At 39.8% G+C, this 24,138-nt stretch overlaps 1 protein-coding gene across 4 annotated transcripts; it reads right to left on the reverse strand.

Moving 5' to 3' along the window:
• Window positions 1-942: 942 nt before the first annotated feature.
• On the reverse strand, window positions 943-23,862 carry LOC134507401 (MOB-like protein phocein). Of its 4 annotated transcripts, XM_063318038.1 has the most exons (9): window positions 21,464-21,485; window positions 20,893-21,057; window positions 9,324-9,386; window positions 8,787-8,887; window positions 6,016-6,058; window positions 5,734-5,820; window positions 5,305-5,384; window positions 5,081-5,192; window positions 943-3,163 (listed from the first exon to the last, which is right to left on the reverse strand). In XM_063318038.1, the coding sequence occupies exons 1-9, from the start codon at window positions 21,467-21,469 to the stop codon at window positions 3,032-3,034; spliced, it is 789 nt and encodes a 262-aa protein (XP_063174108.1). In that variant the 5' UTR covers window positions 21,470-21,485; the 3' UTR covers window positions 943-3,031. The 4 variants fall into 4 exon arrangements, with proteins under 4 accessions (XP_063174108.1, XP_063174105.1, XP_063174107.1 ...); XM_063318035.1 differs by lacking the exons at window positions 20,893-21,057; window positions 21,464-21,485 and adding an exon at window positions 12,335-12,552; XM_063318037.1 differs by lacking the exons at window positions 943-3,163; window positions 5,081-5,192; window positions 5,305-5,384; ... (3 more) ...; window positions 9,324-9,386; window positions 21,464-21,485 and adding exons at window positions 15,495-15,711; window positions 17,727-17,816; window positions 23,600-23,862.
• Between the last annotated feature and the right edge of the window lie 276 nt (window positions 23,863-24,138).

The raw sequence follows: 24,138 nt of genomic DNA on the forward strand, positions 1-24,138 counted from the left end.
AATGCTGCTGTTTGATAGCCAGATGAATCATGTTCCCTTTTATAGGAATACTCTTTCACTTCAGAAAGTATTGCTACAAGCTGAATGTAATAAAAATTAGCAATGTTCTTCCTTTGGGACCCACTGATCTTCAAGCCTTTCAGGCAGCTTCAATAAAACTTGTTCATAAATGTGTTCTGCACATACAGGAACATCTTACCTCTTTGACTGCAGAAGCCAGCACAAGAAATAAGATAATGGAAATATTAACTACCTATTAATATTTATCCTATTAGTGGGAGCCAACAGGGTTATTTATTGATTTAATAAGTTAGGCCAGCAATGAAACAGTTATTCCAACTTGTCCTGCCCTTTGGTTGTTTTAGGCTATTAAATCACATGTGCCCTTGGCTCAATTAGCACGTGGAAAATTTTACTGCGTCTTATGCATTGCTTCAGTGACACAGTATGCATATTTTGCATTCTTGAATCATCTTCAGTATTCACAATTCAGAATTGTTTGTTGCTCAAATTGGCCTTAATACTCCATTGTAAATTTTCTTAATTGGTTCAAGAATGTACTTCCTTTTCTTTCAAAAGACTTATCAACATGCTTTCAGCTGAAAGACTGCTAAACATTTCACACAGCTGTTAAGACACCAATCCCATGTTTTGCAAACAGAGCTTAGGACTTAAGTGCGGGGCGCTGTATTTTTGTTGGCATCTGAATATGCTTAACAAAGGTGATCATCATTTTTCAGCCCACAATTTTTTTGCTATGTAAAACTCTGAATTCAGTTCCAAAAAAGTGCTTCAAAATGGAAAGAACACGCCTAGCTTTTGTTAAAATTATAGTGGGGAGGGGGACCCTTGATTAGAATATCTATATAGAGAGATATAAATAGATATATATAGTTTAAATGAGTAAAATTAAGTTGAGAACAATTTAGCAAAATACACCCATGGAAAAAGAAAAATTTTAATTGCAACCTCTACTTTTTACAAAGTATTTCAAAAGACAAACATAGCTCAGTTTCCCTATAATGCAGAATGTAAGTCAAACCCTCAATATAGTTAGCATACAAAGTCAATAGTTTGCTTAAGCTTACTGAAGTTCTATATTATCAGGCAGGCACATGTGCACACACATTAGAGGTACTCAAGTCAACAGCATCAAGAAACTTAATGTAGTTGGAGGCCATTTACAGAACTTTGATTATAGTGCAGACAAATCAGATTTATTTAAGAGCAAAATCAGTTTTTCCAAAGGCATGTATTAGAAGAGGGAGACACATTAAGATTTTATTCAAGCCTCAAAATTAATGCTTAATTATATTTGTCTATTGACTGGGGGAGGCTATATTCAAATAGAGAATGCCAACTGTATCTTGCCACCTCAGAAATGTAACTCCTCAGCCACATGCTCTAATCAAATTACATATGGGTGTAATAAATATCTGCTGTTGCTAAGAACCATCTGATGTGATGACCCTGTTGACCATTAAAACCATTCTAAAACAGATAATAAAAGCAGTCAAAGAAGCCAAATCTGTCAGTCCAGGGAAGAACTTTCAACTGAGTCTTCCAAGAATATGCCTCTAGTACAGTCCCACTCGAAGGGTTTGTATCACATCCTATTAAGTACCCAAGCATCTCTTTTTTTAAGATTCCCTTTCTGTTAGAGCAGCAATCTTGCTACCCTATGTGACCAATTCATAATATCCTATATGCAATTAAGGCAAGTCCATTATGTGCTCTGAAACCAAGTTATGAATAGTAGGAAATAAACTAGTTTGACCACGTAAGGGTCAAACAAACCTATTTCAACAAATAAAGGGTATCTTTGATAAGAAAGGATCAGTCTTCAATTCCAGAAAGTTAAAACATCTTACCAAACTTGACTGAACAGTGCTAGTGCTTTTAGATTTCTGCATTCATGTACATCCAATGAATCAAACCCTATTATAATTGTCTTTTAAAAAATATTTAGCTCTACAGCACTCAAAATAGTTCAAACTTCATTAAGTTCTTACTGAACATTAGTGCTAATGCAATCTTAAGATGCTATGTAAAGAACATACATTTAGATTGGGGGTCATAATTGTGGAATTGATTTACTAGAATACAAAACAGATAATATTTGGATGATATTTGTATCAATAGTAACCTGCAAGTGATGGGTAAAACTTATCCAAGTACATGGAACTCTTGCTACAAATGAGTAAGATTATTTTGGCACAATCTGCTGTAGTGTAACATAAATGTTTAATGCGAGGTATAGTCTGTAAGCAATTACTATAAATATGCACAAATATAAGCCACAGAGAACTTTACTGTAGGCCAGAAGAAGCACACATTGTTTCATCCACTGGCGAGAGGTTCAGGTAAGGAATCTTTGCCTTAAAGGGATTGGACATATGACCGTTTGTGGATATGCAGAAGCCTCCATTGATACAGCAAGGCAAGTCCAGAAAGAAACCAAAAGCTCTAGAATATACTTTTGGCAGCGTAATAAAAACTACCATTTTGGTATTAATACTGTAATAACAAATATTTCAATACACATATACTGTAACAGTTTAGTTCTATATGCATACACCCAAAAGCAAAACATGGGAACTAAAATAAGGGTAGTTTCTGTAAAATACCAAAGTCAGAAAGAAATGAAATGGACTTGCAAGCTTCTGAAATTAAAGTGTCAAACTAAGGCTAAAGTTCCAACTTCATTAGAATGAAAAGCTTCAGGTTTAAACTGGACATTGTTTGAAGACTAAGATCCAATGATTGTTTAGCAGCAATTTTACAGAAATGTAAATTCATTTATTAACAGGCAGTATAAACAGATAAGTCTAATTTTATTTAAAAACCATGAGTGCCACATTGAATATACAGCTCATGAATAACTTAAACCATATCCCATATTAAGAGGCAACGCACACAGCATACAAAAAGTATACTAAACAAAGCTCTAAGGATACATGATTGAAATTTCTAAAATTATATATACAGAACACAATGTTAATTACGTGTTCATTTCAGTCCCCGATACTCCTCATGCCTCACTTTCACCAGAAACTGAATTCTGCACTTCCTCTTCTAAAATTGGTACGATCAGGTTATCCTTGGACATCAAGTTATATTTCATCACAAATTTGGTAAACCGATGACACAAGAAAGTTTCATTCTGAGGACAGAAAAAAATGTACATGTTAATATACATTTAAAAAGGATCATTCAAAATCAACTCAGCAGGAACAAAAATTCCTTCATAGACAGCACTATGTTACCACATATACCTATACACACACACACAATATATATATATAAATATAAATACTGTATAAATACAAATATATAAATTGTGCTGCATTCTGAGGCTTTTCAGGATGTATGATAAAGCTACCTTTGAGATTTTTCTGAACTAAAAAAGAAGGAATCAACCTGGTAAGTTACAGAACATGGAAACCAGTACTTCTTACACTATATTTCACAAAACATTAGCACCCTTAAAACATGAAGATGTTCCATGGGCTATTCCCAGGACCCCAGAGCAGCTTTTTTACAGATTTTGCATCCATTAAATTTCATTAACCAAATAAATTCCCTTATCCATGAATGAAGAGATGTTAGCAGTTCATACATACATATAGCTATCACATTGTACCTTTTTAGGATGAAGAATGTTATACCGACCACAAAAAGAAGGACACAGAAACTAAATGCAGGAGATAAGAAAATTCACATCAATTCCATTCATTCCTTTCTACCCTTGGTTCCATGACATCCATACGCTGCTTCATACATTGCCTTTTGTTCTTTAAAATTCTCATCTCTTTCTTTTGAACATCTTATCAACTCCATTCACATATAACTTTCTTGCTCTTCCCTTTCTTCTTGACCCGTTTCCTTTTTGTACACTGTATGTATATTTTGCAATTCAACTAAACCATTTCAAAATACTACTTTTGTATTGGTCGCTCATTTTGGTATTCAATCTACCTTCATTTTCCAAACTCTCTCTTTTTACTACATATTCTCCTTCACCTATGCACATCTGTTATTACCACAAACATTCCTTATACATTTATCCATAAACAGCCAAATGACATATCCTTATCTTATACTCTGCTCAGTGTTGAACCATTTGTCTGATGTCATATTGAAAAGAATCACTCAAACACTTTTGAATGAAAATTTACAGAAAATATGAACTTTTAAGATGAAAGTACACTCAGGTTTTACTATTTTTTCTTCAATATATCTTTGTCAAAATTCATTTATAGCACATCAGATGATTAAGATCAAAATAGGCTAAATATATAAGAATTTGACACAACAGGCCTGTGATAAAAAAAACCACAATAGACTATCACTTACTTTCCCTAGAGTTTATGTTCAAATCACATGGCCAGAGAAAATTTTGGAACCATAACAATTATACCATACTGTCAAAAACAGCAGCAACATTCAGTAGGTACACACTCCAAACAGCAATTCCAAAGATACCAGTATAAAAATTAGCAGACCAATAAAACTATTCAGTCATTACAATTTCTGGTACTATATTAAGAGATCAACCCAAAGGAGGTTTAAAGGTAAAGGTAAAGGTTTCCCTTGACGTAAAGTCCAGTCGTGTCCGACTCTAGGGGGCGGTGCTCATCTCCGTTTCAAAGCCTTGGAGCCGGCGTTGTCCATAGGACACTTCCGGGTCATGTGGCCAGCATGACTCACGGAACGCCGTTACCTTCCCGCCGAAGCGGTACCAATTAATCTACTCACATTTGCATGTTTTCGAACTGCTTGGTGTGCAGGAGCTGGGACGAGCAACGGGAGCTCACCCCGCCGCGCGGTTTCGAACCGCCGACCTTCCGATCGACAGCTCAGCGGTTTAACCCGCAGCGCCACCGCGTCCCAGAAGTAAAATCCATTTATTCAGTTGTCCCAGTTAAATGCATTTAAAACCACCATCCCAAACATTTACAACATAATCCTATACGCATCTCCTCAGAGGCTAAGTCCCATATAGTTCAAAAGCACATATTCCAAAACACATAGCTAGAGGACAACACTCTTCGTAAAGAAAAGGAAAAAAAGCACTTACTTCATATTCATCAAATATTTGACGGTGATGAAAATATGCATGTGAAAATATTCTGTAAATCCTACGGCAAACTGATCCTAGTTTGGCTACGGATGATTCCTTTATACTAACCCTGCAAACACAAAAACAATTTTTTTACTGCATTAAATAGTCCACAATCCTCAACTGACGATACATGAAATTAATACTGAAATAAGGTTTCTATAATTCTTATAGTATTTTACCTGCTGGGGAAATATTTATTGCTATTCAGAAGACATGCAGCACCATCCAGCGTATGTCTAGTGTAGTCAATGGCAGGACACTAGGGAAAAAAAAGATAAAATAATAATGAATGCCAAATTATGACTTGTATATTTTCTATAAAATTGAGTATGATGCTAGTTCATAAAGAAAAGTCAATATCCTCTGCAATTACCTACTCACAAGCATAAAATTATTCATACAAGTAGGTGGGGAGGTTTATGCATGGAAACATGCCAGGAAACAGGACAATTTCACTAACAACTAGAGAACAGCAAGTGGTAGATGAATAAAAGCTGCAGAGTTTTGTTTCTGAACATACAGTATAGGAAAGTAACATTTTCAGTGCAGTAACACAATCAGTAAAACAGCCCTAACCCTTAACAGTCCTTTTGCATTTTCTGTCTTACCTCTTTGGGAGTTTTATGGGCTGCACAAAGAAAAATCCACTGTTCAGTTGCTGTCATCTGTGTGCATGTGTCTGGGTGGCATTCACTCTATTAAAATAGTTGTACAATAAATATATGTTGAGCCTATGTGAAAAATAATACATTTCCTGCAAATAATATTCTGTCTATGCTGACCATTATATGTAACTGAAAAACAAAATGCTAAAAAAAACCTATGTTTTAACTAATTCTTTTTAAAAAATATTTTTAACTGCCCAAAGAAAAATGAAAGAAAAAAGTTACCTGAAGTTTAACTGCAAGACCATTTAGCTCAAGACAGAACTGCCTAAAATTTTAGAACAAAAAAAATGTTAGATCATCACCTTTTCTTCTCTCATTTAATATAATTTCAACCCTAGGAAACACCACAAACATTGTAAAATGCTGTTAATTGTTATCTCTGGAAAGAAGCATGAAAAATAAGACACTTTTTTTTCTTAAGTGCTATTATATCCCTGTCAAAAGACAACAGGTATGTTGGAAAAAATGCTTAAATATTTAAGGTTTTTGAAGATTCTAATAAAGACTTAACTATATTGTTACTTGGTAAATTTGATAAAGATTTCTTCTGTAAAAAAATTAGGTTATACAGGGTTGACTGAAGCCATTAGCCTCTACAGAGAAGATGGACTATTCAGATGACCTGCCCAGGCACCTGATGGATATAGAGGGAGACCCTCAGAGATCTGGAGGGCTATACCGTTGAATGCCTAGATGGCTTCTAGAAAATAAAGGCCAGTAAGGGCCAGAGTTGCTCCTAAGAGGCCTCGTCAGTTACCCACTTTTTCCTTAAAAGAATTGTTCCAGAAAAAGCAATCAACGCAAGTTGTGATCATCCAGCTGATAATTTTATGGATAAAATTGCTCATATTTGCTATGAGACAGGATTTGATGAGATGGCAGAGACAGCCTCTTGCAGTATTACCTGAGAAGTTTCTGAGCCTGTGACTCCTAAGAATGTGGACTACAGGTTCTCTGTAGCCTCAGCTCTGCCACTTGTAGACTGACAAGTATTTGACTTGACCCCTGCACCTCCTGGCCAATTAAAGCAGCCAGGAAGGGAACAGGGAGGTGGACCCAAGCAATTGTTAACACCTCTCTGCAGGAGGGGTAATGCTAGCAGCCTTGAAAGTGGCCTGCCCTAGATCTGCTTACACTGGACAACTACTGTTGCATACCTAATGTCCCCTTTGTAGGAAAGGCTGTAGAGCAAGTGATGGGGCAACAGTTACAAGGCTGTAGAGCAAGTGGTGGGGCAACAGTTACAGTAGGGCATAAGAATGAAACGACACTGCTCATCCTCATGGATGACTAGTAGCAGGACTCACATGGATGAAGCATGTCTATCCCTGACTTGCTAGATTCTTCTGGTACTATCATTCACAATACCCCTCTGGATCACCTATTAGGGCTGGGAGTTGGAGGCCCTATACAAGGATGGTTTTGCTTCTTCCTGTGGGGAAGAGATAAGGCCCTAGGGCATTCAATTATGGGGTGCCTCAGGGTTTGGCCCCTCCCTTAATCTGTTTAGTAACTATATGAAACCAGTGGGAGAGGTGATCCACCAGTTTGGGGCAAGGTATAATTAGTATATAGACGAAATACATACAGTTGTGCATCTCTAACCCAGGCTGAGTGGGGAACATGGTAGAGGATGCTATTGGAAATGGCCAAAGCATATTTCTTTAATACAAACATGCATCCGCACTATTTTATTATAGCCGCAAAACTCAAGAGTAAATAAGAATATATTTTAAAGTAAACTATAAACTCTATTAACAAATATTTGAGAGCCAGTATGGTGTAGTGGTTGAGGCATCAGGCTAGAAACCGGGAGACCATGAGTTCTAGTCCCGCCTGAGGCACAAAGCCAGCTGGGTGACCTTGGGCCAGTCACTTTCTCTCAGCCCTAGGAAGGAGGCAATGGCAAACCCCTTCTGAAAAACCTTGCCAAGAAAACTGTAGGAACTTGTCCAGGCAGTCTCAGAATCAGACACAATTGAATAGATTTAAAACAACAACAACAAATATTTAAGAAATCTGAAAATTATGTTTTGAAACACAGAACTCATGAAACAATGCTAGGAGTTCTGCTGGTTCTCTATCATCCATCCTATCCATCCTATCTATCGCCATTTATCTCATGTCTTTTGATGATTTAAGAATTTTACTGTCAATATATAGAAGAAACAAACTACCTTCACCAACTCTTGGTGCATTTTGAGAAACCTTTACTTACTCATACCATTTTGTACACCTATATAGTCTATGTGCAATACGGCATATCCCTGCACATGAATCATCAAGCAAGAGGGTAGCCACTAAAGCATTTTTTTTACTACAACATAAGCAAATATTCTTAGATACCCCAGATGAACATTACTGAATATTGAAATCCCTACTGAAAGGGAAACAGTGGCCTGTAATTGGCCTTATATCATTATGCAAAACAGAGTAATTCAAATGATAGGCCATTTCAAGCCAACATAAAAATATTCTAAACTTACAACTATTAAGCACATTGGTTTGGAACCCTTTTACATTTACAATTATGGGTGTACAAGGTAAGTAAAATACATCTGTAATGTTGAACTAAATTATTATATTGTAGTAAATCTGAATGGGTCAGAGTTATAACAGGGATAAAAAAATGCCTAGTTCATCCACCTCCAAAAACCTACAGAGCTGTTTGGGTGGGGGGAAAAATGGCCAGGATGGGGTGGGGGGAGTCTCTTGCAAACCTCCATCCTACTCAAATCCCACACCCACATGTTTAAAAGGGCAAGAATGGGGCATTTTAAAGGATGTATCTTTGCCACTTCTACCTAACATGTGCCCCTTTCCTAAGAAATCTCAACAACTACAGAGTCTTCAAAAGCAATTAGCGTGTGAAGTCTATCATTAAGAAAATTGTGACTTTTTTCAGTGCTCTCAGTCTGTTTGGGTTGCCAGGGGTGCAAATGAACACTGTTTCTTAAGAACAGAGCCTTTTTTAAAGAACTGGGCACAGTTACCTTAAGTGTTCATACTTCCAAACACCTTCATCCTGTCCTTCTGGAGGTTCAAGGATTTTGTCAATGTTTGAACAGTCTGCCCTTATATTTTGTTGGATATACTAGAGAGGAAAATGTTTAAAAATATATATATTATGAATCACAACAATAATCATAAATGTATTGTGCACATTTAAGGCTGTAGCAAAATTTATATTGTACACTTCCCAACTAACATTTTTACTTGCTATGCTAATCCCTGTTCCCATGTTTAGCAGCAATGTTCCAATGTGGATGAGTTAACTGTATACACTTCAAGTAAAAGCTGTCAGCCTTTTTACTGAACTTATTACAGGGTCAAAAACAAAACAAGACAGCTCAGTAAGCATGCAACACTTATGCTTTTCTAGTGTAAAAGTGATACAATAATAAGCACTCAACAGCAAAGCAGGTAAAATTATCTTTATAACTAATGCAATCTAGTCCATTATGAATTCATAATTGTCAAAAAGTAAATCAATAGAACAGGGGGATATAAGAAAGTTAAATACTGTGTACCTGTTGAACTGCCAATGTGCTATCCATCTCTTCAAATGATTCATCAGGCCAATTATAAAAATCCTAAAAAAACAGATAGAAAGACTGAAGAAAAACAAAATCAAGTCTTAAAGATACTGATGCTTATAAAAGTACTTGGTCTGCCTTCCAAATGAACAGACATAATGGCCTTCTGGTCTGCATAATTCCATGTTTTCTGTTGCCCATCTCACTGAATTTCATTCTAATATCAGAAATGAGTGCTTTTATGCAACAAATCCTCTTTAGAATGACATCCCCAATGCTCCTATCTCTTTTACCTATTTCTATATTAGCCATTCTATAGAACTGAAATAGTTCAACCTGGGATCTAGTTATGGTGAATGCAACAATAAACAACTTATTCTCAACTCATTACTATGTATATGTCAGGGAGTTATAGTAGTACAATCCCACAAGGTTAACACTGCACTGATGCAGAATTTCTTGCACCATACCACTGTATTAACTAACAAAGCAGTTAGGCTTCTAGACTACATGTAGCATTTTTAATGTTTCCTTAATGAAATATTAAGGGAGGTGGTGAAAAATAATAATAAAAAGTCTCAGATATATTTGCCTATTACTGAAGTGTATTTCAAAGCTTTGCAACTTGCAAAACTTCAGTTGCAATCCTATACACACTTAAGGAGAGATAAGCAGCACAGACAGGAGTGAACTGATGTAGCACAGTATAGGCTTCAGTGTTGAGCATCATCCTGCTGCATCAGTTTCACTTGATTTGTGCTACTTACTTATTTGTGCTACTTACTATTGAAATTACTATTAAAATGTAATACTGAATAAAGATAGAGAAAACAACAAAATCATTTGTGTCTACAGGAATAAAAACACCTGTGTGACCCTTAGGAGCCACTGTTATTCATATGGGCAGAAAGTTTGGCAGCAGAAAGGCATTTTCTATACCATGTGGACATTTTAGCTGTGTGTTAAATGCTTCTGAAACAAAATTTAATAGCAATAGGACTTTATTGTAATCACTGTCTTTTTTATTCTAACAATTCACTGCCCTGGATTTTAAGATGCATTAGAGATGTTTTCAAGAAAAATCTCATTGTTTTATAATTAAAATTATATATATGAATATATTTCAGAAACACAGTATACAATACATGCAATCTAACAACCCATGTCATTTTACATAAGTTTTTCTTATCAGATCTCCCCAAGCTATTTTGCAAGGATAACCCAACAATCTTTCTGTTATTACAAAGGAAGGTCTTCTAGACATGCATTTATGTAAAGTACAAATTCCATGTAAACTGAACATATGTTATTTTACATTTGTTTCAAAGAAACTTAGAAAGAATCAGAGTTATCTCTAACAAAAGTATTTAAAAGGTTTTTAAAAATTCTAAATGCTTCAAGATGAATATTTCAACTGAATTAATATAGCATGAAACCAAAGATTACCCATTATAAGGATTTTACTGTGAACTTTATGTACTTATGTGCCTCTCTGATATCTACAGAATAGCTTGAAAACCATTTTGTTGAATCTAGTCTCTAATATAAAGTAGCCTCCAATTATTTACTTCTATCAAAATAATGCACTTTGCTATACAGAACACTTCCAACAACAGAACTACAGTAATATCTACTCAGTATCAGTCATAGCAGAAAAACTCTTTTGATAGTAAAAGAGGAGCTAAAGTGGCACATATATTGTATTCATTACAAACTAATCTCAAGAAAGCAAGGTGGCACCAGATGTATAGAAATCAAGCATAAGTAACTACATTTAATTACACTGAACTCATACAAATGCTGCATCAGAGGTAGACACCTGATGCCCTTCAGAGTTTGGAATTTACATCCCAACAGTTCTAGCCAGCAAAATCAGCTTGAGAGAGCTACAGTTCCAAATATTAACCAGGTTAATCACTTCTGCACCAAACAAGCTGCTACTAGAAGGTAAGAAAGGAGCTGCACCTACTCTTCAAGTTTTGAATAAAAATTCTAAACCTTCTAAAACAGCCATTTAAAGAATACCTTCAGAAAAGGGGGGAATCAAACAATTCATAACAGTAATAACTGGGTATGACAGCATTTAATAAGAGGAAAGACTGTTGGTATCAGCATCTGCCAATAATAAGCCCTTCCCTGCCCCAAGCATAGTGAGCAACCACAAAAGCACTATTCCTGAACAAGAAAAGATAAACGACTTCTAACTCCACCCATTTCTTCTGTGAAGATATGAAGCCACTGTTTCAGATGCACTCTGGCACCTATTACATTCTGCAACATTCATCCACACCCATGCTCCAAGCCCACTTAACTTCCGTCTTTCCGTGCTTTACAGTCAATACTCCAGCCCTTTCCCTACATCCTCCTCCCCCTCCCCAAATAGCCCCTCTTGTTTTCCTTGCAGACCCACCCATGTACTGCTCTCTCCCATTTCTTCGGGGGCTCTCCTGACCTTTCCCGTGGCTTTTTCCCACACTTTTTCAACGTTCTAGAACAGCTTTCTAGTTTCTGATTCCACGGTGCTGATTTCCTTCAGTGGGCGGTGTACTGCTTTGGTGGTTGATGCAGGAAGGTAGGAGGAGTAACTAAACACCCGAGTCATTCCCCTCTTCTTCAGTACAACTCCATCCCCCAAGACCTCGGGCCCAACGGAGCGCCCCGGTGTTCTTAACCCCCGGAGGGAGGGCTGTCAGCCCCTGGGCCCGCCGCACTGACTAACCTCTTCCCGCCCCGCCCTCCGCTCTCACACCAAACACGGCTGGCCATAGCGGGGGAGACCCCTACCCTTTCTTTCTCCCAGCGGCGGCCCGACATCCGCCGAGTCTGGTCAAAAGCGAGCAGCGCGGCCTTCCTCCGGGGGGGGGCAACAACTAGGCCTCCGCCACCAGCGGCCGCTTCCCCACCGTCCCGCGGCACCACCTGGCCCGTCTCCTCGCCGCAGCCGCGGCCACCAACGACCCCTGCCCCAAGCGCTCCGAGGCCTTGCGGGCGAGCGACGGGTTTACCTGGGCCTTGGTGCCCGGCCTGTTCCGCCTTAGCACAGCCGTCCCCTCCGCCATGACCATAGTGACAGCGAGCGGCGCCAGGACCCGGATGCGGCGGCGGCGGCGGCGGCAGCTACTCAACAGGCGGGGAGGGGAGCAGAGGCGGAAGAACGCGCGGAAAGACGCGAGACGACAACGAGGCTGACTTCCCCCGAGGGGCGGGGAAGGAGTAGAGGGGCAGAAGAGCCCGTGGGGATTCGGAGAAGCACGTAGCGTCCTACGCGAGAGGGGCGGGGCTAAGGTAGGGAACTGGTTTGGGACCGATAGAGCGGTGCTGCGGAGAAAACAGCGCCCTCCAGCTTGGGAAGAGGAAAGGCCGGTGGAACACGGTCAGCAGGGCTGGAATTGGTCGGGGAGAAGGCGGAGCCGAGTAGGTGAAGTTGACAATACCGGAAGGGGCGGGGAATGCTGAGTTGAAGGGCGAGGAGGGAGTAGGGAAGCAGCACGTGCGTTGAGATCTTACCTCGCGGCGGGGAGGAGTTTCAGGCTTCCAGAGAAGTGGGCGGGGCGCCTCTTGTCGAAGAACTTTCCGGCGGGAGCCTCGAGCTTCCCGAAGCGCCTGCCATTCTGTGCGCGCTTTCTCGTGAGCGAGGGTCTGTCGACGCTCGGGAGCCTTGCTCGCGTCCCGAGTCAGCGGGCCCTTACTTGGCCAGCGGCCGGTGAAAGAGGAAAAAGGAGGCACCCCTTCGGGAGGGCGGACTGCAACTCTCCTCAGTGCTCCCCTGACGACCCGCTTATCGGCTGGCGATGTGGAGAGCTGCGTCCTTCTCCCTGAAGGGCCCCAAGTTGAGGGCGACCGTGTGAATAAAGTCACTCGGAGTGGTTACATCGAAATAAAGGCAGCCGGGGCGTCGCGCCTCTGGCTGCGTTTTTTGAACGGAGAGCGATGAAATGCGCTAATAGTAAACTAAGTAACAGTAAGCTCTTAAGACCTGGTCAGATACCTTTTATTTATTTACTGTTACTTCTGTACTGATGAATTCATAAAAGCTCTGAGCGGCGTACGTCAGCAGTAGCAAGAGCTGAACCCGCAAACATCCTCTTGACAGACCCACCCGACGGGGTAAGTTTTATTTATTTTATTTATCACATTTCTCCACCGCCCATCTCGGCAAACGACTCTGGGCAGTTTACAAGCAAATTAAGAGAATAAAAATATCGTTAAAAGAGATTCATTATAAAAATATAAATATACATAAATATAAAAATATATGTCCCACCCGGTCATGCTGAGAGGGCGTGCCTCGGACCCCGTCGTCGAAGGAATTCCACCTGGCGGGGTCCAGGAGGTAGGCCTTCTCCGTAGGGGTGCCCGCCCTCTGGAACATTCTGCCCCCGGAGGTGAGGCAGGCCCCTTCGCTCCCGGCCTTCCGGAAGAATTTGAAGACCTGGTTCTGCCGCCTCGCCTGGGGTGGGAAGGGCAACAGCTCTTCCTGCGGATGGCTGGCGCCATAGTGCCTTCCCCATTGAATGAGAACTTTTCGCCACAAGGATCTTATATTTAATGATGCTTTGTATCATAATTTATGTTTTATGGGTTTTATTTTGTTTGTAAACTGCCCAGAGTCCCCCTTTGGGGGGAGATGGGCGGTGACAGAAATTTGAAATATAAATAAATAAATAATAAAATATAAAATCCAAGATGGTGAGGCAACAGATAAAATTTCCCAGGGCCCCATCAAGGTACCAACCACCCCCATGACTGACTATCCCCCGTCCCTCCCCAAGCGAGATAGCACAGCCAAATCTCGACTCCCTTTCAGAAGGCCAGGAGAGTGGGGGCCTGCCTCACCTCTGGGAGTAAGTTATTCCAGAGGGCGAGGGCCACGGCAGAGATGGCCTTCTTCCTGGACCCTGCCAATCAACAATCTCTCATGCGCTAGGGGGAGCAAAGAGCCTGTCTATGGAAGGGCTTTAGCACCCATTTTCTCCCTTATAGAAGAGGCACATCTGATGAGCTGCAGTCAGAGAAGGGGTTGGGCAACTTCTGGTAAGCCTGCTGATCTTGCCCACATCAAACTTCCCCAGTCTCACCTCCACCAATGTGATGTGGCTGCCATTAATGAATGGCGGGGGCCTTGCTCAAACAAGAGATTTGCAATTTCAAGCATACAATAACCATACTGTAAAACCATTTTTTAAAACCTGTCTTTGAGTAATCTAGATGGTAAATTTAAGTTCATCACTTCTCTTTTGACTAAAGATTTCCTGTAAAATTGAGTACTTCTACTTTTAATGTTCTTGGTTGAGAACCAAAATTAAATATGATTAGCATTCCTTTTAAGGTGAGCTAGGGTAATCCAAGAATTAAACACTTCAATTTTTCACAGGGATAGAGCCTTGCAATGAATTCATTTCAGCCATTACTAAGAAAACTTTACCACTGATTTGCATTAAGAAACCCTTGCAAACACCTGAGAATTACAACCAAGAGATTCATAAAATGTAATTTTAATCAGAACTTCGATTTTAAAAGTGACTTGTATTTTGTTGATTTTTCCGGGAGAAAAGGTAGTTTCAAGAGGAAGGGGGAATAGGAAATTTTTTTTGAATTACTGCGGAGGAAGTGCAAAACCTACCTCCCACCACAAGCCTTGGCCAACTATCTTCATGGTTCCACCATTTCATTCCTTTATCCTGATGTGCTTGTTACTTATTTAGATCACTTAATGGCATAGGGCCTGGTTATCTGAGGGACTGCCTACCTCCAATAGTTTCTGCCCATCTTGTACATTCAGGCAGAATAGTTTCTGCCTACCTCCAGGCCCCCTCAATTAAACATTGTCATCTTGTGAAATCAAGGAAGTATGCCTTCCCTGTTGCTGCCCCTGCCCTCTGGAATAACATCCTCCCAGTGATATGGTGTCCACTCTCCTGGGGTTCCAGAAGGCCCTTAAGGCCTAGCTCTCTTCCCAGGCCCCAGCTGGGATTAGGGTGTCTGTGGAGCCCCTATCATGCCTTTATTGTTACGGTTGTTTTCAGTCAGGGCTGCCATGTTTTGTTACATGCTTTTAACTGTTTTAATTGTACACTATAAGATGCCAGGAGTCTTTTGGGAATAGGTGGCTATAATACATTTAATGAATAATAAATGTGACTTGTGCCAAAGCAGCAAGAAGTGTGATTTCTCTATACAGATTAGTTTTATTTCAAGGTCACAATATCCAATTATTTGAGAAATGTTGCATTTATTAAGAAAATAAAGAATTGTTTACATGATGGAACAAAAGCATTTGAGCACTTTTTGCGGAATGACAACTTCATGATAATGCCAGAATATGAACTGCTCACTCAAGGTATTTTCCAAGAATATCACCATCTCTAAATATGAAATAGTCCTGCAAAGAGAGAATACAAGTTAGCATTTACCAAAGATAAACAGTTACTAGTTCAGAAGTCAAGGCAATTAAGTTGTCCCAGCAGAGACTGATTTACAACTAGAGAGAGAGATTAGTGCTCTACAAATAGTAATGCAAGGACATGTTCTCTATATCGTTATTTCTTTAAAAAAATGGGGAGATAAGAGATAATGGAAACTAACTTCTTTTAACATGGTCATCATCTGGACTGAAATATTCCAAATTTAAAGCCATGCCTTTAAGGCAATGATAAAAAATAACACTTTTTAGTAAGATAAAGATATAAAGTGTAGACAAGGGTACAGCTAGGGCTAGTACCTTAATTACATACAAGAGGGGTAATTCCAGCTTTAATTGGACCGATTTTTGCCACTATGCTGCATGTACAACCAAAGCCCAGTTTTATCCCCAGCATCCTCATTTTATTCCACGTAAAGTATATTCTCTAATTTAGAGACCACCTTGCAATTCAGCCTACTGTTGCTTGCATGCACCAGTCTGGAGGCATGTGCCGTTTCAGCATGGTAGCACATACTCATGAACAAAAATAAGGGATGGAGTGGTGCATGGACATGAAAGCAAGGATAGAAAAGTATGGAAGCCTGAATGATGCTAGTGTAAAATAGATTTGTCCATATGTCTTTTTCTTTTAACTTGTTCAGTACTTTTTTTTTTTCAGTTTTACTCTCACCTGCCCTCTGCATAATGTTGCTAATTCTGAAAGGCTTTAATGGATAGGTTGTTTGTATGATAAAAAAGATTTAAGTATTCCTCCAGTCAAACCCTGTTCTGTTGAAGTTCTGTGGACTACATGAACATACTCTTGTTGCTTTGTGGATTTGTTTTTGTTTTTTAACTTCCCTGTTTAACCTACACTCTGGGGTTTCTTGTGATCTTCTGTCTAACTACTTAATGGGTCCAACTCCAATTAGCAGAAGTACCATCTAATTACACTGAGACATCACAACTAAGGTGTCCCTCTTATCTAGAACACAGCTTATAGAAAGAACATATAGAAAGCTATAGAAGTTAAGCTTTTTATGCTGCCACTATTGGCTTTGGAGATGGTGCCCAGAGTCTTTGCTACATGAGATGGGCGGTGCAGAAATATGATAAAGTCACCAAAAAGCTTACAGGGCATTAATCTGAGGCTGTTTTCATTTCAATAAGTGAAGTATCTAAGGCTAAAGCTATTATGAAAATCGAATTAATTGCTACTCTGCAATTGTTTAGTAAGAGCCTTGTGTGGTGCAGAGTGGTAGGTGGCAGTACTGCAACCCAAACTCTCCCCACGACTGGAGTTCAATCCCAGCAGAAGCTGGATTCTCGGGTAGCCGGCTCAGGTCGACTCAGCCTTCCGTCCTTCCGAGGTCAGTCAGATGAGTACCCAGCTTGCTGGGGAAGGTGGCGACTGGGGAAGGCAATGGCAAGCCACCCCGCTACAGTCTGCCACGAAAGCGGCATCCCCCCAAAGGGTCAGACATGACTCGGTACTTGCACAGGGGACCTTTCACCTTTTCAATTGTTTAGTAAGAATCTAGAACAATTTGAATTTGAAAGGTTTTACACATTACAAGTGGATTAAGCTATGCTATACAATATTCTAAATCCAAAAGTACTAGATTACAAGATACTTTCACAACTGGGTCTACAAATAGTCAATTTTGCTTAAATATGGGATTGTTTGAGCAGCATTCAATGTCTGGACAGAGAGAAAGACAGGAACTAAAACAATGCAATGTTTTAATGAGGGAAAAGGTCAGGCATTTTATAAATAAGTATGTATATATGTAGCTAAGGACTAGTCAGATAGAAATGGGCGGGCAGGCAACACAAAAGCTTGGCATCCCAATTAGGTATCTGGAGACTTGCCATAGTAACCTTAAATGATTTTTAAGAAGTAATGCTCATGCATAAACCTAAAAAGATACTTTGAAATTACTTTTTAAAAAGTTGTGGAATAGAAAGAATGAACATTTAATGTACAAACTAACCTTATCATCCAGTATAACTCTTGTACCCCCATACTCAGGTAGTAGAACCTTCTCACCAACTTTTACACTAACTGGTTGAGTGTTTCCATCCTAAAGGGAAAAATGATATGTAAACATCACAGTACTCTAAAAAATATTTTGTAGTGATAATACATTTTAAATACAAAGTTGCAAGATCAAATGAAAAAGAGTTCCAGAAGCATCCTTGTGTTTCTCATCTTGGGAGAGAAGTCTACTATAAACCAAACCCAGACCAATGAATTTCATTCTGAATCACCAAACACTGGCAGTTTTTAAGATGCTGAGAACATCTAAAGTTTTTAGATGCAAAGTGAACATTTTTGCATCTGAATACGTGTCTGCCCCACGAAGCTTGCTGATAATTGAAATATTGAAGGGCAACTAAGTAATAAACAACATCTTACAGGATATGAAAATCTTTAGGACAAGACTTTGAGTATCCCTGGGGTAGCCACAAGTATTGTTGCCTTGAGTGTACCACTCCCCTATGAGAAGTTACACAATTCATGTGGAGGCCACTTGTTATCAAATCAATGGCAGACTGGATAGAAATGCCTCTGTTAAAAGAGACATTTTTTTAAAAAATGAATTGTCCTTGATCTTTATTAAAGTCAGTTTCCTACAGCCAAACATTTGGCTTTTCCTTCCTAGAACTGAATCAATCAACAGCTCTTTTATCTGTTTATTTATCCAAGGGGAAGATGACAGGAGAGGCTCCTGCAGCAAATAGGCTGGGACCAGGTGTCACAATATTTTTCTCCAACTATCATTTGAACTACACACATTTCATATCTGAATTTGCTTAAATTTGTTTTACTTTCCTTCTTCCCCATTATTTTGATCTATACTAGGTACTTCATTATAAGCCCCTAGTATAAAAAGCAAATTGTCTTGAAGACTTTGGCTACAAAATAATATATGAAATAAGTGAGTCTAACACAGTCCTCTAGACAAGCAGCCTTCTTCTTTTACCCAGAAGGCTATAAAGGATGACTGAATAAAAGCAGAAGTCCCTTATACACTGGCATCATCCTATGGACCAAGTGCTTGTACAGGTAGATTTCTCTCAGTCACTTTAAGTCACACTCTCCTAAATCTGTATATCCAATATGACTTTGTAATTTGAAATACGTTTTGTTCGGTTCAATAAAACTTACAAATGAATTGTTCCATGGGAATTGACCAATATACAGTGCATTCGGAAAGTATTCAGACCCCCTTCACTTTTTTCAATTTTGTTATGTTGCAACCTGATACTACAATCGTTCAAATTCAATTTTTGTCTCATTAATCTACACTCAGTACCCCATAATGACAAAGTGAAAACAGAATTTTAGAAATGTCTGTAAATTTATTTTAAAAAACCTGAAATATCACATGTATGCAAGTATTCAGACCCTTTACTCAGTACTTTGTTGAAGCACCTTTGGCAGCAATTACAGCCTCGAGTCTCTTTCAGTATGATGCGACAAACTTTGCACACCTGGATTGGGGGATTTTCTGCCATTCTTTTTTGCAAATCCTCTCACGCTCAGTCAGGTTGGATGGGAACAGCCGGTGGACAGCCATTTTCAGGTCTCTCCAGAGATGTTCAATAGGGTTTAAGTCAGGGCTCTGGCCACTCTAGGACATTCACAGAGTTGCCCCTAAGCCATTCCTGTGTTGTCCTGGCTGTGTGCTCAGGATTGTTGTCATGTTGGAAGGTGAATCTTCGGCCCAGTATGAGGTCCTGAGCGCTGTAGAACAGGCTTTCATTGAGGATATCTCTGTACTTTTCTCCATTCAGCTTTCCCTCAACCCTGACCAGTCTCCCAGTCCCTGCTGCTGAAAAACACCCCCACAGCATGATACTGCCACCACCATGCTTCACTGTTGGGATGGTATTGGGCAGGTGATGAGTGGTGCCTGGTGTCCTCCAGACATAACGTTTAGAATTGAGGCCAAACAGTTCAATCTTGGTTTCATCAGACCAGAGAATCTTATTCCTCACAGTCTGAGAGTCCTTCAGATGCTTTTCTGCAAACTCCAAGCGGGCTTTCATGTGTTTTGCACCGAAGAGAGGCTTCTGTCTAGCACTCTGCCATAAAGCCCAAATCGGTGGAGGGCTGCAGTGATGGTTGTCCTTCTGGAACTTTGTCCCATCTCCACACAGGATCTCTGGAGTTCAGTCAGAGTGACCATCGGGTTCTTGGTCACCTCTCTTACTAAGGCTCTTCTCCCCCGATTGCTCGGTTTGGCTGGGCAACCAGCTCTTGGAAGAGTCCTGGTTGTGCCAAACTTCTTCCATTTGAGAATTATGGAGGCCACTGTGCTCTTGGGAACCTTCAGTGCAGCAGAAATTTTTTTGTAGCCTTCCCCAGATCTGTGCCTTGCAATAATCCTGTCTCTGAGCTCTGCAGGCAGTTCCTCTGACCTCATGGCTTTTGCTCTGATACAGTATGCATTGTCAGCTGTGACACCTTCTATGGAGGTGTGTGCGCCTTTCCAAATCATGTCCAATCAATTTAATTTACTACAGGTGGACTCCAAGGTGTAGAAACAGCTCAGCAACAATCAAGAGAAATGGGAGGCACCTGAGCTAAATTTCAAGTGTTGTTCAAGGGTCTGAATACTTACGTACATGTGATATTTCAGTTTTTCCTTTTTAATAAATTTACAGACATTTCTAAAATTCTGTTTTCACTTTGTCATTATGGGGTACTGAGTGTAGATTAATGAGACAAAAAATGAATTTGAACGATTGTAGTATCAGGCTGCAACATAACATTGAAAAAAGTGAAGGGGGTCTGAATACTTTCCGAATGCACTGTAGTCTTTTCCTTAATCAGATGGGGAAAAACCATAGTGAAAACTAAAGTAAGAAAAGGAGTACTCGGATGATATATAAGTAATAAAAATCATTATACAAAACAAGGATTTTGTGTTTTATTTAAAATAAAATAATGAATGAATAAAATATAAACAATATGACTGCTAACTTGTGAAATATTAAATAAAAGGCCACCACCATCTGGTGACAGTTACTATCATACTGTCAAAAGGTTTGAGGTAGAAGGTGAAACATGATTTTGCCTAGAGCATTAGAGTAACTCCCTTGAAAAATTATGGGAAAAAAATGTAATAAAGTGACTAAATTCCCATTTACCTTGCCTTTTGAGCCTGATCCAACTGCCACAACAGTGGCTTGAAGCACTTTTCCTTGAGATTTTTCTGGAATCATGATTCCTCCTTTAGTTACTGTCTCAGCTGCACATCTTTCAACCAGTACTCGGTCAAAAAGAGGAAGAAATTTTTTAAATGCCTGCCCTGCCTGTTAAAATAAAACCAGAAATCATGAAGCATTAACAAAAGTAATTTGCCACCTGAAATATATCCAAGGGATTGTATTGTTTGTGTAGAATATGAAATACATTAGGAGGAAGGAGCTCTGAAAAAAAGTGATGCTGAAATTACAATTCCCATCATGGTAATATGTCATATTCCCATACCAATTTCAGTTGAAATAGCATAATGGCCAAGTTTTTTTTCTTTTTTTACACCATGTTAAATTCCCACTTCTACAATGAAGGACTTAAGCACAGAAACAAAGCCTCAAGACTATTCAAGTCATTATTTTATCTAGCAGTTGGTAGAGATATTTCTCATGGAATAAAAACCAACAGGAAGGTTTAAAAAATAAGATAAATTTAGTAAAAAGAATCTCAGTGTATATCCACCCTCATATGCAGATTTCTAATTGCAGAATACTGGAGGGAGGTGTCTTGTTCTCTCCAGCTCCCCCCGCATCTGATCCAGAGAATTCTCCAATCCTCTGGGGAGGGAAGAGCAGAGAGAGGGAGAACTTGATCTATGGCCACTCCATTGACAAATGGAAAGAACTGTGAGTTAATTGTAAAACACCTGAAGAAAATAATTAACTGCAAGAAAATGTAAGTTAACATTCAACAGCTTAAGCATGGTGAACTTTGGATTGGTATTTGTAAGGTTTGACTACTACAATATCAGTTAACTTTGGTGCATTTTTTTTACCTCTATAAAAGCTTTATTTGAGATGCATCAGATCAGTTAACTGCAGATTCATACTACCAGATGTGAATTATGGTGCAATAAATATAAATAGTTAAGTATAAAACAAATTTACATGCCTAAATTGGCTACAAGTAATGAATTATTTTAAATAGTAACCATTTATTTTAATTAAGGGGAAACAAAATAATGTAGAAAAGGAAGCTAGCCAATTTATGTGGGACCAATTTTTCTTCCAATACATTCTAGTTGGTTCTAGAGCTATCCAGATTGTGGCATGGACACTTTCAGAAGTTACTAGAAGGAAGGTTGGCTTAGCTAAATCCTCTAGAGGCCACTGTTGCGCCAGCAGAAGAAAACTGAGTGTCTCTCATATTGAAAAATATCCAGGGGATGCAAGTAACCGAAAATGGATATAATGCTTATAATCTCTTTTCTCCTCCAGCTTTTCAGTAAAGTTAGGAAAATGACTGTCCATAAGCACCAAATGCCTCCAAATATATCTCTTGGTGTCTACCAGAGAGAATCCTTCTTAGTATCTTAGTGTCCTATCCAACTGAACTTTCTAAAAACTGATCATCGGAGAGGGCTCAAAACTGTGCAACCTATGTGTTTTGAAGTAACATTTCTTTTGTATCAGAGATGAGAAAGGAAAGTGAACATGAATAAGACAGCAGCAAGGGAGATATTTTTTCACCAAAATATTTCCTGCCCAAAGGTCATGAAATTCTATTTCCCATAAAAACCAATTTCAGGTAGCACTTACAAATGTTCTTAAAGCAAGCCCTCTTCCTCCTCTCTCCCCATTCTCTATGTCACTTGTTATGTCTTTTAAGTGGGTGGAACTAGTATGGCTTCCCTTTACAAAGCATGGGAACTGGCTCTGCTCAACAGAGGAATCTTGCACAACAAACCCTCTTACACAACTTTGTATTCCAAAATTTCACAGTATTTTAAAATTTGTTTATAAAGTACTGTAACAACCACACACTCATTTGCCTGGCAATGTCCCCCTGAATCCAGTGGGACTCATTTTTACAGGAACTGGCTGCAGATGCACTATGCAAACATACATATTTTTAAATCCAGTGTGAACAGAATACAGCTTTTAAGAGGCTGCCTTAATTTTAGCAAACAATATTAAATAAATGGAGAAAAAACAACTAGACTTACGATTGAATAATTAGCGTCACAGTATAATGCATAGTAATGTCCTTCCACTGAAAATAAACTTTGGCCAACTTATGTGTAAGAGAATTCCTTTGTTAGTACTAAAGTAGCATCCCACGTCTGCCTGCTAATCCTCAGTTACAGATATAATTATAGCGAATACTATTACGATTAGAGGTCTTAGTCATCAGCAAGAACAGGATTCGCTGAAAGACTCTTTCAGACAATACAGGAAGACGACGAAGACACGTGCTAAATCTTTCCTCCGTACAGCCTCCCAAATATTTCGGACTCAAAGTCTCCCCATTCCTGCATTATTGCTGTCTTAAGTCAAACCAAAGACTTCTGTACTGAGCATCACTTAGTATCCAGCTAAAGGATTCTGAAGAACCCACACGGCAGGAATACGATAACCTTCCGGTGTCCTTTACCCTTAGGCAGAAGTCTACTGAAATCACAGTGGACAGAAGACGGTGGAGCTCAGGGAGACCCGTATCATGGAGGCCAAAAGGTTCTCAAGCCTGCGCCTCCCACTTTCCCAAAGAAAAAGAAGGGACACCCCAAACACAAACAGAAATGAAGCGCGGTGGTTAATCCCCGCTTCCCGCTCTATGGGAGACAAAGGACTGGACGGCAGAAGCCCACCAGTTACTCACCATGGTGGGTGCCTCTAATCTTTTCTTTCTCGGGTTCCTGCCGCAGCCCCGCACGCACTCCCTCTGCTCTCGCGGGCAACCCACACGTGAAAGGGTCACGAACTGCGCATGCGCCAGCCACACCCACTCCAGAGGAAAACTGCTTCCTGTGCCCTCAGATGGGGAACTCTTTAGCTTGCCTTTCAAACGTTGTTTTGAACTTTCTCCTCACTTCCTATAAATCCCATTTCAAAACTACTAAGTATTTGATTCACGTGCCTTTCTCTCCCTGAGTTCGGCAGCTTATCATCCGAACAAGGCAAGAGATGCCCGGAAGTGACGAAACCCTTCGCACGACCTTTGGTGAGCATGGGCATTCCAGAAAATTCTGGAATTACGGAGCCCGGGAACCTGTATAATCGTAGGCAATGAGGCCTTCGGCAGAATGGACCAATCAACGCAGGCGCTCGTTCGCAGAGCAGCTTCTAGAAGCTCCGCCTCTTCCCGATTTCTCCCTCGCGAGGCCTGCCTGAATTAAGGCAGACAGGACAGGACAGGGC

Source organism: Candoia aspera, chromosome 1, assembly GCF_035149785.1.
Source record: "Candoia aspera isolate rCanAsp1 chromosome 1, rCanAsp1.hap2, whole genome shotgun sequence".
NCBI classification, from domain to species: domain Eukaryota; kingdom Metazoa; phylum Chordata; class Lepidosauria; order Squamata; family Boidae; genus Candoia; species Candoia aspera.

Bases quoted from the DNA above. Each gene is read 5' to 3' on its own strand.
- LOC134507401 (XM_063318038.1), bottom strand. The intron at 9,387-20,892 runs GTAAATGGGAAT...CTGTTTTTTTAG, and splicing joins GATCAGGCTCAAAAGGCAAG to GATTTTTATAATTGGCCTGA. The intron at 6,059-8,786 runs GTAACTGTGCCC...CTAAAATTTTAG, and splicing joins TGGAAGTATGAACACTTAAG to GCAGTTCTGTCTTGAGCTAA.